We start from the raw sequence: 14,141 nt of genomic DNA, 5'->3' as shown, positions 1-14,141 counted from the left end.
TAAGTTAGCAGATCATCCCCCAGATGAAGACCCCTGTCCTATCCATGTACTTTCAATTACAACAGTCCTACAATATAATTATGTACTTGCTGAGTGTTTAAACGATACTGAGTCATGGATAGGTCACTGCTGTTATTCAGTGACAAACACCCATGTCTGCTAACAGGATCTGTGCTTTTTGAATTTGAGGATATTTCTTGATCAGTCTTATAGTAGATATGTGACCTAGTAAGAGTGTGTGGTGTGTGCAGTATGGTGTGACCTAGTCAAGTGTGCGGTGCATGCAATGCGGTGTGACCTAGAAGACAGAGTATGCAGTGTGCACGGTGCGGTGTGACCTAGTAGTGTGTGCAGAGCACACAGTGTGGTGTGACCTAGTAGATAGAGTGTGCAGTGTGCACGGCGCAGTGTGACCTAGTAGAGTGTGCAGTGCACGCTGTAGTGTAACTTAATAAAGTGGTGTACTCCTCCAAGAAAAACACCACCCGTATATAACTTATGGGCCAAAGATAGTTTTCTTCATGAAATTCAGTCCTCATAAACGAGAGCAGTCTGTCCTCGAGAGGCCACCTCTGTCTTGTAAGCCATTTAAAGGCACCACAAGTGGCCCGTGGGATTGCTGAACCCCAGAGAAGTGCACTGGGTACTGACCGCTGGGTACAGAGGTATCTGTGACCATATCAGCGTCCACATCTAGGCAGTACACGAGGGCCAACTCATGAGGTTGTGGTGAAAGGGGAGGCTGGTCATCTACAGAATTGTCTGATGGGTTCCCAAGGCCAACTTCCAGCTCTGATTCCAGCCAGAATTGGAGACTGATTTGACATCCTGTGGAGGCTGCCACCCAGCACCTTGCCATTCGTTGTCCTAACCCCTCCTGTACCTCAAGAGGGGCTTGGCACCACCAGGCTGTGGATCGGCCATTTCCATTCTTTCATCTAAACTGTGACTATCAGTTTGGATTAAACTGGAATGTGGATAAATCCATGAACAGAATCTTTAAGAATCGCTGGTCTGACTATGGTTCCCAGCTCTGATTTCAGGGTAGAATCACCTATGGAACTAAAGAGTTTCTGGCTCCCTCCCTGGGCATGTCTCTTTAAAGCAACTTGGTGACACCCCCTCCCCCCCAACCCTTTACCCCAGTGCTAAACAAGGGGCTGCTGTGCCAACAGGGATTGATGTTTAGACCAGACTGCAGAAAGGTTTATAAACAAGTGTTCCCTGATTATTTGAAAGTAAAATGTAAGATTACAATGAACTAAGAACTGTGCTCATTAGTTTTCTTACATATTGTCTCAGTTAATCTCCCCAACATCCCAGTGGGGAAGAATCCACATTTTACTGTGAAGAAAACAAACAGTGCAGAGCTTATAGCCACTGTTTTTGTTGGCTACAGAGATATCCCACAGAGAGACAGTCATTGTTATCCCCACAAGTGACCACCTAGCAGAGTTAGTAGCCAGCCCAGACTGGGGATAGGAGATGTGGGTAGGGTAACAGGGACCCTTGTGTGTGTGCTTCTGATCTTATGAAGTTTGTGTGTTTAACAGGTGAGAAGGTAGCAGTGCCTGTTGGCTGATTCCTTGTTGCCTCATCTCTCAGTCCCCAGGGGAGGGAGGGAGGAAGAAAGAAGGATGTAGTGCTGGGTAAGGCAGATAGATTTCCAAGACAGAGGGCTTTCAACAGGTGCTAAAGGTAACAGAACTGGGTTATCAGGGAAATACATCTGTGGAAAATGTTGGGAGAAAGTGCGGGTAGAATTGCTTTAGGAGAACACATAGCAAAATGAACCAAAACCCACAACCTAAACAACTGAAACCCACAACACTTGGCAATGATGCACACCTCGCTTGCTGTTACACCTCCCTCCCACTCTGTTCCTGCAGCCACCCACTACTGCACAGAGAGCGGCCTGCTGCCCCTCTAGGAAGCCTCTAGTGATGGGACAGCTTTTGACCACTCTACCTTAGGGAACCAAAGACCAAGAGGAAGCCCTGATAGAAATCCCCTCTTTTTAACTTGATTTCCTTCTGATTGAGGTTGGCTTATACCTCCCATACATTAAACTTCTCAACTGCAATGCTCTTTTGTAAAATACTACAAGAGCTCAAACAGTATGTGTGTGAACATGTGTGTGGGCTCATACACCTGTATGTGCTGTTTACATGTGTGCACACATGCATTGGAGGAGAGGCACCGAGTTGTGACAGTCTTGGGGCCAACTTCATAGGTGCTCTGTTATCAGAGCTGACACCACAAAAATAAAAGTAAATTCCAAGCATGAGGTACATTTTAGTAAACTTACCTCTACCCCCGGCTTTACTCCCAGTAGATAATCAGAGCCTTATATCTGACCTGGAAAGGAGCTGTTGGAAGATGGGTATAAAATGGACCTATGTGTGCCCTGGCCAGTATGGTTCAAATGGTTGGAGCATCATTCCATAAACCAAGAAGTTGTGGTTTCAGTTCCCAGTCAGGGCACATATGAGAGACAACCGATCAATGTTTCTCTTTCACATCAGTGTTTCTCTCTCTCCCTCTCTTCCCCTCTCTCTAAAATCAATAAGCATGTCCTCGGGTGAGGATTTAGAAAAAGGACTTATGTGCAGACATCAGCCATGCATTTTCCAGTCTGGATTCTATCCATTTTCTGGGTGAGAATGCACATTTGCCAAAATCCAAAGAATCACATTAGGACTTTCTATAAGAACCTTAACTCCATTGCCTTGAATAAGGCACTGCTTCTAGTTAGGATACGTGAGTGTTCAGTTTTATGCCTTCACTTTAATGTGGTCCTGCTAAAGAAGTGCAAACAGTGGAATATGCTGTTGTACATGTCAGTTCTCGAGTATAACCTGACAAGGATATGAAATTTGGAGTTGGTTTCTTTAGTTTTTGGAAAAGTTAAGGGAAAATATATTGTACCTTTTAAAAAGAGACACATTTCACACATATGCACATACTCATTTCTATAAGAGTACACATAAGTTTTTGTTGGTAGATGTGATTGTTTTAATTTTCACCAAATATAATATTTATAGTTTAATCTCCATTTATAAATGATAGTTATTTTTGAAGACTGTAGCTGCCAAACCTGACATTTTCACATCCCAGACTGATCCTGGTATTTATTGCTTCAAAACAAGCCATCTCAAAGCTTGGTGGTTTCCACACTTGTTCTGCACACATACCTTCAGTTTGGACAGGGTTCTGCCAAGACAGCTCGTCTGCTCCAGTGGCATCAGCTGATGCCCCAGAGGCTGGGCAGGAGATACAGAAGGCCTTCAGCTGGCTGTTGTGCTCAGACCAGTTCAGGCTCTGGCCAGACATCCACACACCCTCCTCCTTTAGGACCCCCTCACAGCATGTGCCTGGGTCCCAAGAGAGGCATGCAGAAGCTGGGTACCTTTCCTGACCGAGCTTGGGACGTGCACAATTCATTGTTCTGTCCACTTCTCTGTCCATGAGCAGCCAGTCACTGAGCCCAGCCTAGACGCAGGGTGAGGGCAGCAATGCCCACCTTTGATGGAAGGGCAACAAGGAGCCACAGACATGTGCCTGCTTTGTAATGCATACTGAACAGAGCTCTTGTAGAGATCTGTCAAGGATCTTGGTCAGAGAAGTGATACTTCTCCTGATATTGCTCTGCAGATGGCAGCAAAGAAGTTTCTGAAAGAACACATTACCTTCTAGGGCTTCAGTCCCCAATAAGACCGGGGATGTCATTTTCCCCAATGCATTTTAGCCTGTCTACTTTCAGCCCCACCTCCACTCCAGAAAGAAAACATTCTGAGGTTTGATCCAGAGAGACTAATGAGGACACACTCCATCTTCCTAGCCTGGTCACCTGCCACCACTGCTGCCCAGTGTCCTGTGTCTTCATCAAGACCTGAAACTTGCCCAAGATTAACTAGTCATCATAAGAGATTCGTCAAATAGAATGTGAATAAAAAGCTTTCTGCATACAGCGTAGAGGTGTTTAGCTCGGTATTAACTCTAGAAGAAATAGTATCCCGTTAAGGAGGGGAGTTTGGGGCAAAGTACTAGAAAATCCTTTGACCAGAAGCGTTGTTAGATTGGGGAAGTGCCCCCAAGGAAGTGGGAGACAGCTGCAAGCATGACGCATGCCCAGCCCCCAGTACTGGCAGCTCATCAACAGGGCACTCCCCTTTGTAGGTCTTCCCCCAGCCTTGTCCCTCTCCTAAGACAGCCAGCTGAGAGATGCCTATGGTTGCATCCACTAACAAACATCAGTAAGACATTTTAAATGTTCTTGTGTAAAAACAGGATTCAGTTATCAGAAAAAATTAGTTCCTTCACTTACCGTATAAATGGGCTTTTTATCACAGCCCTTCATTTTTCTTTCCTCCTTACCAATATTGTTCTCAACCACTTGAAGAGTGGAAAGTCATGGACTGGGAAAGGCCATCTCTGCTCTTTGGTGTTCTGTGTGGTTGGGAACAGAACGTGCAGGGCTAACTCTGTTTGCTTTAACCAGCATGCCTTTTCTCACTGCAGAGTTATGAAGTAAAGAGTGTCATCGGAAAGGAGGTGGGGTTGTTAAATTGTTTTGTTCAGTCCATAACCACCCACCCGACCAGCTGCGTTGGACTGGAGGAAATTGAGCTTCTGAGTACAGAAAGAGCCTCCTAAGATTACCATCGATTGTCATAGGAATCTGTGAAGATTGCAGTGTGGCTACAAGGGTGCTGGTGGGGGTTTTGGTAATTTGTTAACTATGGATAAAGTGAGTGTATTTATGATCTTGAAATGGAACTTAAGATTTTTCTGGGGCTCATGTTAAAATGTTTTTGTAAACTATAAATCAAAATATTTTTTTCTACGGTTATATATTACTACCTTTCTGCAAACTTAGAAACGTAACTGTTAAAGCTTACATAAGATAGAGGTCTTCATTTTGTATTTATCTTAGACTGTAGCAAGAAAAAAATTGTTCAGTTGCAATTTTAAAGTGTTTAATTCTACCATGATTCAACATGTTTTTCTTATATTTGTTTTACCATTCCCCAAATATACTGCAAAGCTTAAACCTTTGTCCTATATTGTTATATTACTGTTTTGTTACAATAAATGTCCAACCTAAGCATTTGCACTTTTTTTAACTTCAGTATTTTGGAGGAAAATATTCTGGGGAACTTTGTCAGAATCTAAAATGTTACCCATAAAGTGTAAGTAAGTTAACCAGTGTGATTATAGGTTCTGAGCAGAGGTGTAATTAGCTCACGCTAGGTATGCCTGTTTGATCATACTGTGCACTGAGATCCAAGATCACAGACTGAAGAGGAGTGGATTGTTAACGTTTATTTTGTTGACAGAGATTTAAACATAAAACCATGAATTAATTAGCTTTGGACACTAAAGATTTTGTTTTCTCCCTTATAACGATATAATCATAACAGGTCATAGTTAATTAATTACATAATATAGATGTACCAGCCGAGATAGAGAAAGGGTGCCTAGCACCCACCTTCACTGGGGAAAAGGTGAAGGGCTTTATTTACTTATCCAGATTAAGCTTTGAAACATTGCCATTACTGGCAAAATAGCCGGTTTTAAGTAGCTTTGTGGCTATTCTTTTCATCTACTACATGATTATTTTGTGTTCACACGCACTTTGAAAATCTACTTGAAGCTGTCCATGGGACAGGAAAGTGAAAGCAAAGTCCAATGAAAACCAACGATAATCCAAACATGCTTTCAGAATAACCCGAGCCATCCATTACCCCCCTCAGCCCTCAAGCAGCCAACTCATGTTAGGGAGCTCTTTAGCTGTTCTCCATAGGGTCCCGATCAGCTCCAGGGCCAGCGGGCCAGCCAGCCAGCCAGTCCCCCTCCCCAAGCCTGGGTACTTTTTTCCGAGTACCTTACACCAGAAATTTGCTAGCTTTACGTGAGTTTAGTCGTGCTTCGCTGATCTTAGGCAAGTTAAAGAAAAGATTTGGAGATAGACTTTGGCATGTTTCAAAAGCAAAGCAGACCCTCTCTTCTAAGAAGCTTGATTCCCCTGTCCGGGGGTGACACACCTGTGTCCCGTGCGGCCTTCCAGGTGCCGAGCTGCACACCTGGTACTGGAATGCGCCCTTTCCCAGGGGGATCCTGGGGCCCCCAGCCCGCAGGAATCACCGTAAATACAGGAATCGGGTGGTTTTAAATGCTTCTTTATTCTTACAAATACTGTAAAAATTAATATAAAAAAGTGAGCATGCTCAGTCTTTTCCTCATATCTACAATATAAAGGGTTGTCTTAAAAGTCTTTAAACAAATGTACCTTAGCTGCATCAACAGGAGTAAGATGTAGAAAAAGCTACCATTATAAAAATAATTTAAGGGAAAATAAACATGTATAGCTTCTCTCGAAGTTCAGTGGTAGCCAAATCCAGGCTGTAGCTTCCTTTAACTCACACATCCCAAAGAAACTGCAGCCGAGCGGCTCTCGCAGCTTCGGGCAGGGCGCGCTCTGCTCTGGGCCCTTCGGGTCTGAGGTATCGGTCGTTGGTGAGTCTCCCCACGCCTCAGTCCCGGGCCACGCGTTACCGGCAGTCCGTGGCCCCGGCAGCCGACAGGAAGGAAGAACTGGGCAGCTGTTTGAAGAATTGCCGAAGGCCGGCGAGGTCCCGCGTGAGTTGTTCCACGCGCTGGTGCAGCTTCTCGTTTTCGGCCGACAGTTCCACTAGCTTCTGCTGCATCTCCTGGTTGCGCCGCTTGGCCTTGTCCCGGCTCTTGCGCACCGCGATATTGTTGCGCTCGCGCCGCTGCCGGTACTCAGGACTGCACCGGTCCGGGCCCCTCTTGCCGGCGCTCTTCTCCCGGACCGGGCCGGGTGCGGGGCTCGGGCCGGACGCGGGGCTCGGTCCCGGGCTGCCCCGCAGCGGCTCCGGCGACGTCGGTGGTGTTGGTTGCGCAGCGGCCGCTAGGCTCACCACGGTCTGCGCGCACGCGGCCACCTGCGCGGGCAGCAGCGAACCCGGCGGGTCTCTGTCGCCCCAGTCGGGCTCGCGCTTGAGTGATCGCGGGGCTATGGTGCCCGAAGTTCGTGCGAGGCTGCCAGGCAGCAGCTCCAAGGCGCCCGCCGCGCCCGTCGCGCCCATCTTGTGGTTGCTGTTGAAGAGGTCGGCGAAGAGCTCGTCGTGGCACAGTTCCAAGGTGGGCACAGCGGCCATGGAGTCGATGTAGGCGCTGAAGTCTATGGCGCTCTCGTCGTCGTACATGGCGGAGGAAGAGGTGCTTGGCTCGGTCAGGCGGCCCAGCTTGCCGGTCCTGCCAGGCTCGTAAAAGGGTGCAGGATCCGCGGGCCAGGGCGCGCCGCGCGCCGGGCCGTCTAGGCTGAAGAGGGCGGAGCTCATGGCGGAGTCCGGCTTGGCTGTGTTATAGCGAGGCTGTCACCTCGCTAGGCCAGGCCAGCCGCCTTTTCTAGCCCGGGCTGACGTGCAAGCCCCGCCCTGACTCCAGATCCGCGGGGGCGCCAGGAGGCCGTGGGGTAGGGGAGCAGTGGGCGGTGGCGGCACCCTTGGAGCCCCCGCCCCGTCCCGGAGCCGCCCCTCGAACCTTCCCCTGCGGCCCTCCTCCTTACTGCACCCTAGAGCTCCCCCACCCCACGCGTGAGGCTCGGAGAGGCGTGTGCTTCCTCCCCGCCCCCAGTTGTGCCTGCCCGAGCTGTCCTGCTGGGAATGACCCTCCTCCCTCTGCCCGCCCTCAGGGTCCTCCTTCTCTCCTCCCTGTTCGTGCTGTTGGGAGCTTCTTAGTTCTTCAGAGCCAGGAGTGAAATCAAAACCCGGACTTGGCCTTAGCACGAGTGTCCCGGCCCAATACCCATAGTCCGAGGGAGGGAGGCCGGGGGAGAGCGACCCCAGGTAGGACCAAGCAAGGGGACATTCTCCAGACACAGATACCGCTCCTCGAGGCTGGTGCTTCCTGACCGAAGGGATGGCAGGACAGGGCTAAAGGAAGAGAAGGAGCCAGGTCGCAGCGCCCAAGCTGCCCGCCACCTTAAATGCTGTCGGCTGCGGCGCGAGGAACTGGCCAGTTCCGGAGGCCGTTCCGAACCCCGCAAAGCCCAAGGACCAGAGGAACCTGCACTGCCTGTGTTTCGGCTCTCCAACTGCGCACTACCGTTTCTCCCACATCTATTAAGGCAGTGCCATCTTGTGGCGGTAATCTTCCTTCAGTCCTGTGTTTAGTTCCAGTCTCTTTTTTTTTTTTTCTTCCGCTCTTCAACAGTCCAAAAAGAAGTTCTTTGGAATCTAAAGTAGTTGGCTCCCCCTTAGGAGAAAGATAAGATTTATACTCGTAGATCTGACGTGGTATTAAGTTGCTAGCTCTTCACATTGTAAAATGAGTGAAAAGACTTTGTATGGATTCTTTGCTAGTTAAGTTTCCTGCAATCTGGGACAGGCATTTCTCCTAAATCACTGTCCCTGTTCAAACCTGGGCTCCATCTCACACCTCTCCTTGGCTTCGGCTTCGCATTTACCAGGCGTTGGGTCCAAACACCAAATGTTCCACAAACTGCTGCCGGAGTTTCTGCATTCAAGTCCAGAGGTAACTTCTAATGATACACTATGGGATATTTAATAGACTTTCTAGAAGGACTAACATATTGCTTTAGAATTACTCAGAGTACACGTGTTGATATTATACTATTAATTGCCCTTTAAGGGTAAAAACTAGGGTCATGTATAAGTGTCGGTCCATGCACACCCAGGGAAAAGGCCTAGGACAAATTTCTTAGTTGTTATTTACGAAGCCATAACAACACTCTTAAAGTCTTCTCCAATTAATTGGGAAATGAAAAATATGTATTTATATGGAAAATCCATATTCTCAAAAACATTCAGTGAAATAGTAGATTCATATATCAGAGTAAATATAAGTATATTTACTAAGATGAAGTTCAGTTTACTAGGTAACGCTACTGAAGAAAAACTGTTAAGAATGCTGTTTGACATTTTGGATTTGAGCTTGAAAAAGATACTAGTCTTACATTTCTATAAGGTATTAACCAGTAATTAATCAGATGTAAGAATTTTCTTCCCATCCAAAATATTAATTCGAAAGAATATATACACCCCAGTGTTTATTGTAGCATTATTTACAACAGCCAAGAGCTGGAAACAGCCCAATTGCCTGTCAATAGACAAGTGAATAAAAAAGTCGTGATACATATACACAAAGGAGTATTACCTGGTCATAAAAGAAAATGAAATTTTACCATTTGCAACAGCTAAGATGGACCTAGAGGGTATTATGCTAAGAGAAATAAGTCAGTCAGAGAGAGACAAATCTAAAGAACAAAATTGAAACAGACTCATAGATACTGAGAACAGACTGTTGGTTGCCAGAGGGGAGGGGCATTGGGAAGATGTGTGAAAAAGGTGGAGGGATTGAGAAGTACAAATTGGTAGATACAAAATAGTCACAGGAATGTGAAGTACAGCATAAGAAATATAGTCAAAAATATTGTAATGACTATGTATGGTGCCAGAAAATACAGGTGGAACACTTTGTAAAGTATATGATTGTCTAACTACGATGCTGTACACCTGAAATTTAAAAAAAAAAAAAAATTGAATGTAAACTAAAATTGAAATATAAAATAAAAAAATTAATTCATTTTTTTTAAAAAAAGAAGTTTCTTCCTTTTCCCAGAGAAAGGAAGAGATTATAGACCTACAATAATGTATTTGTTGTGACATTTGAGGGCAAATTAAAGATTTTTTTTTAATAGTAAAACAATTTAAAGTTTGGTTTCTGTGACAGTAGTTGTTCATAGTCATTTCTGAAATGTCTCCACTAATAATTAATTCAAGGTAAATACAAAGTTCTTAAACATTTCTCATTGTTAGAGATCTGTTTCAAATAATTATTTGAGACTTCTTGCATCTTTGATATCTTGAGTAGAATTGTCAGAAAGAAGGAGTGAAGAAGGCTTTCCATTTGGAAACTTTTTACTCCCCCGTGTTTACAAGGACATTCCTATGTTGAGCACAGTTGAGCTGTACATGTGGACTTTCTGAACACATCAGTCTTTAGAAATTCAAGAGGCTCGAAATGCTTGAAATGTGCTCTACTATTGCTAAGTGCTATCAGTATTAGAAAAAGCAACTCTGGTTTTGTCCTGCTTATCATAACATGGAGTGACCATAATTCATTTCTAATGTGGAATCATTTTTGGGTGCTTCATATGGGGCAAGATACAGGACAAGAATGGTACTATCTAAAACGAAATGGAGTTCAAGAGAAAAACTTAATTGACTTTAGCATCCTCTTCAGATTATTATTCTCAAGTATCAGATTACATACTTTTGTTAAACTTCTGCCTTAGGGCTGATTTTAACTTTATGGTATATTCTCATGTATCTGTGTCAGACAATAGTGAGGTTACAGATACAGTCTTTTTTGGGTAAACCTTATTCCCAATGTATGAGTTTGAAAAAGGAAAGATGGAGGCCAAAAATAATAAACCCAGTGGGTGTTGGTGGGTCACACATTCTTCACACTTTTAAAGCCTGTGTTTAAAAACTTGTTGGATGAGGTAGCATTTCTGCATTCACTCCAGCCTCTGAATTTAAGAGACTGGGACCCCAGATTATGAAGCAACCAGAGCTGAGAATGGGTGTCTGTTTGATTCTGTGGGTCAGGTGTCCAACCTACCATGTACTTGTTCACCTTCCAATTGATAAACACAAAAAGGAGCAATTTGTCTTTCCAGACTATATTCTAGTCAAGTGAATTCATACCCCCCTTTAGCTCACACCTGTCAGCCCTGCCTCCCACATCCCTGCCACATCCCAGGCACCTCCAGGGTGGCACTTCAATCACACTTGCTCACCCAGGAAGGGCACAGCAGGTTTGCACTCTGAAAATCTATTCTCCCCATCCAATCCATTCTTCAGATGGCTGCCAAGAGATCTTTGAAGAGGAAGGTGCTGGCACATTTTCTGTTCCATTAAATATTTGAAATGTTCTTTGCCAAGGGAATGGAGTTTAAGTTTTTAAGTGTGAACCCTTCACTGCCCACTTCTTTAACTTCATTTCCTACCACAAGCAACAGATGCCTGACTCAACTCTGATTACCCACAGACCTACCTGACCCCCATTTGTGATGGAGATGGTGCTGGTGAGAGCCCTCTTCCTCCCCTCTCCTGCTTGGCTGGCAATATCCTTACCTCTGCTAGAGCCCAACTGAAATAGCACCCCTCTGTTGCTCTCTGCGACTTACTTCAGCCATATCCATCATTTCCTCATCCAGTTTCTCAAGAAAAAGTCATCTCATATCTTGCCAATTTTAAAATTTTTCTAATTGATTTAGAGAGAGAGAAAATCAACTTATTCCACTTATTTATTCATTCATTGGTTGCCTCTCGTATGTGCCCTGATGGGATATCAAACCCACAACTTTGGCATATCAGGACAGTGCTCTAACCAACTAAGCTACCCAGCCAGGGCCATATTGCCAATTATTAAAGGTACAGTTTTTCATATTTTGTTGAAATTGGAATGCATATGACAATCACCATTGGCCAAGATGTCCATTAGAATGTTTGGTATTATTGCCTGCTTATGGGTGTCAGTGGGTAAGAGTGGAATCCTAGTGATAATAGTGAAGAGCACTCTTTTAAAAGATTCTACATCGCCAGCTCTCTTGATAGATAGAGAGCAGTACTGTGTATAAAAACCCAAACATTAACAACACTGATTTTAAAAGTGATTCAGAGAAGGCAAAGAGTGAACATGAAGAAGTCTTAAGCAATATGTCTGGCATATATTTTCCTGTTTACATGTGCATAAGAATGATATATTATTAAAACCAATGTTTGAAGGAGATTAAGTTCTTTATATGAGTACAAAATAGTAATTTTAAGAAAAGCAGAGGAGCAAAGTCACTAAAATGGTGCAGTAGGGCTCTGTATCTCTACAATAACAACCAACATAAACTGTCAGAGTTAGCTTTGACAGGACTCTGGGATCTGGCCAAAAACTTAATCAGAAGAAAGCATAATGCAAAAAGAATCTACTGCATTGCAATAAAAGAGCACTGTGGCATTTTAAATTGCCTGCCTCCTGCCCCCCATTTTCCAGATTGCTGGCAGTCATGAACATAGCAGTGGGAACTCCTGGAGCAGGTTGCTATTACCAGAGGGAGTACTGCAGACTTTAGTTGGGTGTTGGACCTGCCCAGTGGCTCCCTGACGGACCAAAACAAGGGTGGCATTTGGAAATTCACTGAAAGCTGAGAATCATATCAATGATTTAGAATACAAGGAAGCAAAAAACAATCAGAAGAAGAAGAAAAAATAATCCAAAAAAATTAGAACAGTGTAAGCAGCTTCTGGGGCAACTTCAAGCATTCTAACATTCACATCATAGGGGTGCCAGAAGGAGAAGAGAAAGACCAAGAAATTGGAAATCTGTTTGAAAAAGTAATGAATGAAAACTTCCCTAAATTTGGTGAAGAAAATAGACGTGCAAGTCCAGGAAGCACAGAGTCCCAAACAAGATGGATGCAAAGAGGACCACTCTAAGACACAACATAATTAAAATGCCAAATGTTAAAGATAAAGAAAATCTTTAAAGCATCAAGAGAAAAACAGTTACCTACAGGGGACATGAACTGAGGGGGAGGGGAGTGCTGGAGGGAATTGGGGTACCTGGTGGAGGGGGCCAAAGGGGGAAAATTGGGACAACTGTAAAAGCATAATCAACAAAATATATTTTTCAAAAAATCTCAACAGATTGGGTATAAAAGAAACATTCCTCAACATAATAAAGGCCATGTGTGACAAACCTATGTGACCACATACTCAATGGAGAATCTTTTAAAGCTTCTCCTCTAAAATCAAGAACAAGACTAGGGTATCACCACTTATTAAACATACTATGGTAAGTCCTAGCTACAGAAATTAAGCAAACTCTGGCCAGGTAGCTCAGTTGGTTGGAGCATCGTCCCCATGTGCTAGGATTGTAGGTTCAATCCCAGGTCACAGCACATGCAGGATCAACCAGTGAATATGTGGATAGGTGGAGCAACAGATCTCTCTCTCTTTCTCTCTCTCTCTCTCTCTCTCTCTCTCTCTCTCTCTCTCTGTCCTCCCTCTAAAATAAGTAAGTAAATAAATACAGAAATCAGGCAAGAGAGAGAAAAGGCATCCAAATCAGAAAGAACAAAGTAAAATTGTCACTATTTGCAAATGATAAAACAGTATATATTGAAAATTTCAAAGACAACTAAAACTCTGGGGTATAATAAATTCAGTAAGCTGCAAGATAAAAAATTAATATACAGAAATCAGTTGCATTTCTACACAGTAACAATGAAACATCTGAAAGAGAAAGAAAAATATCCCACTCACAATAACAGTAAAAACAATAAAACACCTATGACTAAATTTAACCAAGGATGTGAAAGGTCTGTACAATGAAAACTACAAGACTTTGCTGAAAGAAATCAAAGGAAACACAAACAAATGGAGGGGACTTTCATGTTCATAAGTAGGAAGAGTTAATGTTAAAATGTCCATGCTACTTAAAGCCATCTATACATTCAATGCATTCCCTATAAAAATCCCAATAGCATTCTCCACAGAAATAGAAATAATCCTAAAATGTACCTGTAACCACAAAAGAACCCAAATAGCCAAAGTAATCATGAGTGGGGAGAAAAGCAAACCTGGAGGTATCACACTTTCTAATAATTCAAACTATACTACAAAGCTATTATAATTAAAAGAGTACAGTACTGGCATAAAAATAGACACATTGATCAATGAAACAAGATAGCCCATAATTGAAATCCCACATATATGGTCAACTAACATTTGATAAGGGAGCCAGGAATATTCACTGAGGAAAGGATAGTCTCTTCAACAAATAGTGTTGAAAAAACTGAATAAACACTTGCAGAATTTTAAAAATTGTAACTCTATTTTATGCCACTCACAAAAATTAAATCAAAATGAATCAAAGACTCAAACGTAAGAGCCATAATCTTAAAGCTCCTAGAAAAAAAAGAAAACATAAAAATCTCTTGGATATTGGTCTTGGCAATGCTTTTTTTGGATATTATACCAAAAGCACAAACAACAACAAAAATTAAACAAGTTATTACATCAAACTTAAAA

At 43.6% G+C, this 14,141-nt stretch overlaps 2 protein-coding genes across 4 annotated transcripts in view; one reads left to right on the top strand and one right to left on the bottom strand.

Moving 5' to 3' along the window:
- The window catches only part of SPIDR (scaffold protein involved in DNA repair), a 396,715-nt gene extending 391,373 nt beyond the window's left edge, over positions 1-5,342 (top strand). For all 3 annotated transcript variants that reach the window (XM_090283719.1, XM_090283718.1, XM_090283717.1), the window contains one exon: positions 4,522-5,342. In XM_090283719.1, the coding sequence (XP_090139845.1) occupies positions 4,522-4,656 (135 nt within the window). In that variant the 3' untranslated portion in view covers positions 4,657-5,342. The remainder of the gene's footprint in view (positions 1-4,521) is intronic.
- A 1,104-nt stretch (positions 5,343-6,446) lies between these two features.
- CEBPD (CCAAT enhancer binding protein delta) lies at positions 6,447-7,515 on the bottom strand. Its single transcript, XM_090283720.1, has one exon. The coding sequence runs from the start codon at positions 7,365-7,367 to the stop codon at positions 6,555-6,557; it is 813 nt and encodes a 270-aa protein (XP_090139846.1). The 5' UTR covers positions 7,368-7,515; the 3' UTR covers positions 6,447-6,554.
- Between the last annotated feature and the right edge of the window lie 6,626 nt (positions 7,516-14,141).

The sequence above is a fragment of the Furipterus horrens genome, unplaced genomic scaffold (genome assembly GCF_987537825.1).
Source record: "Furipterus horrens unplaced genomic scaffold, mFurHor1.1.pri manual_scaffold_7, whole genome shotgun sequence".
Classification (NCBI taxonomy): Eukaryota; Metazoa; Chordata; class Mammalia; order Chiroptera; family Furipteridae; genus Furipterus; species Furipterus horrens.
The sequence above is the reverse complement of the archived record's forward strand: the minus strand, read 5'-3'. Positions and strand labels throughout refer to the sequence as shown.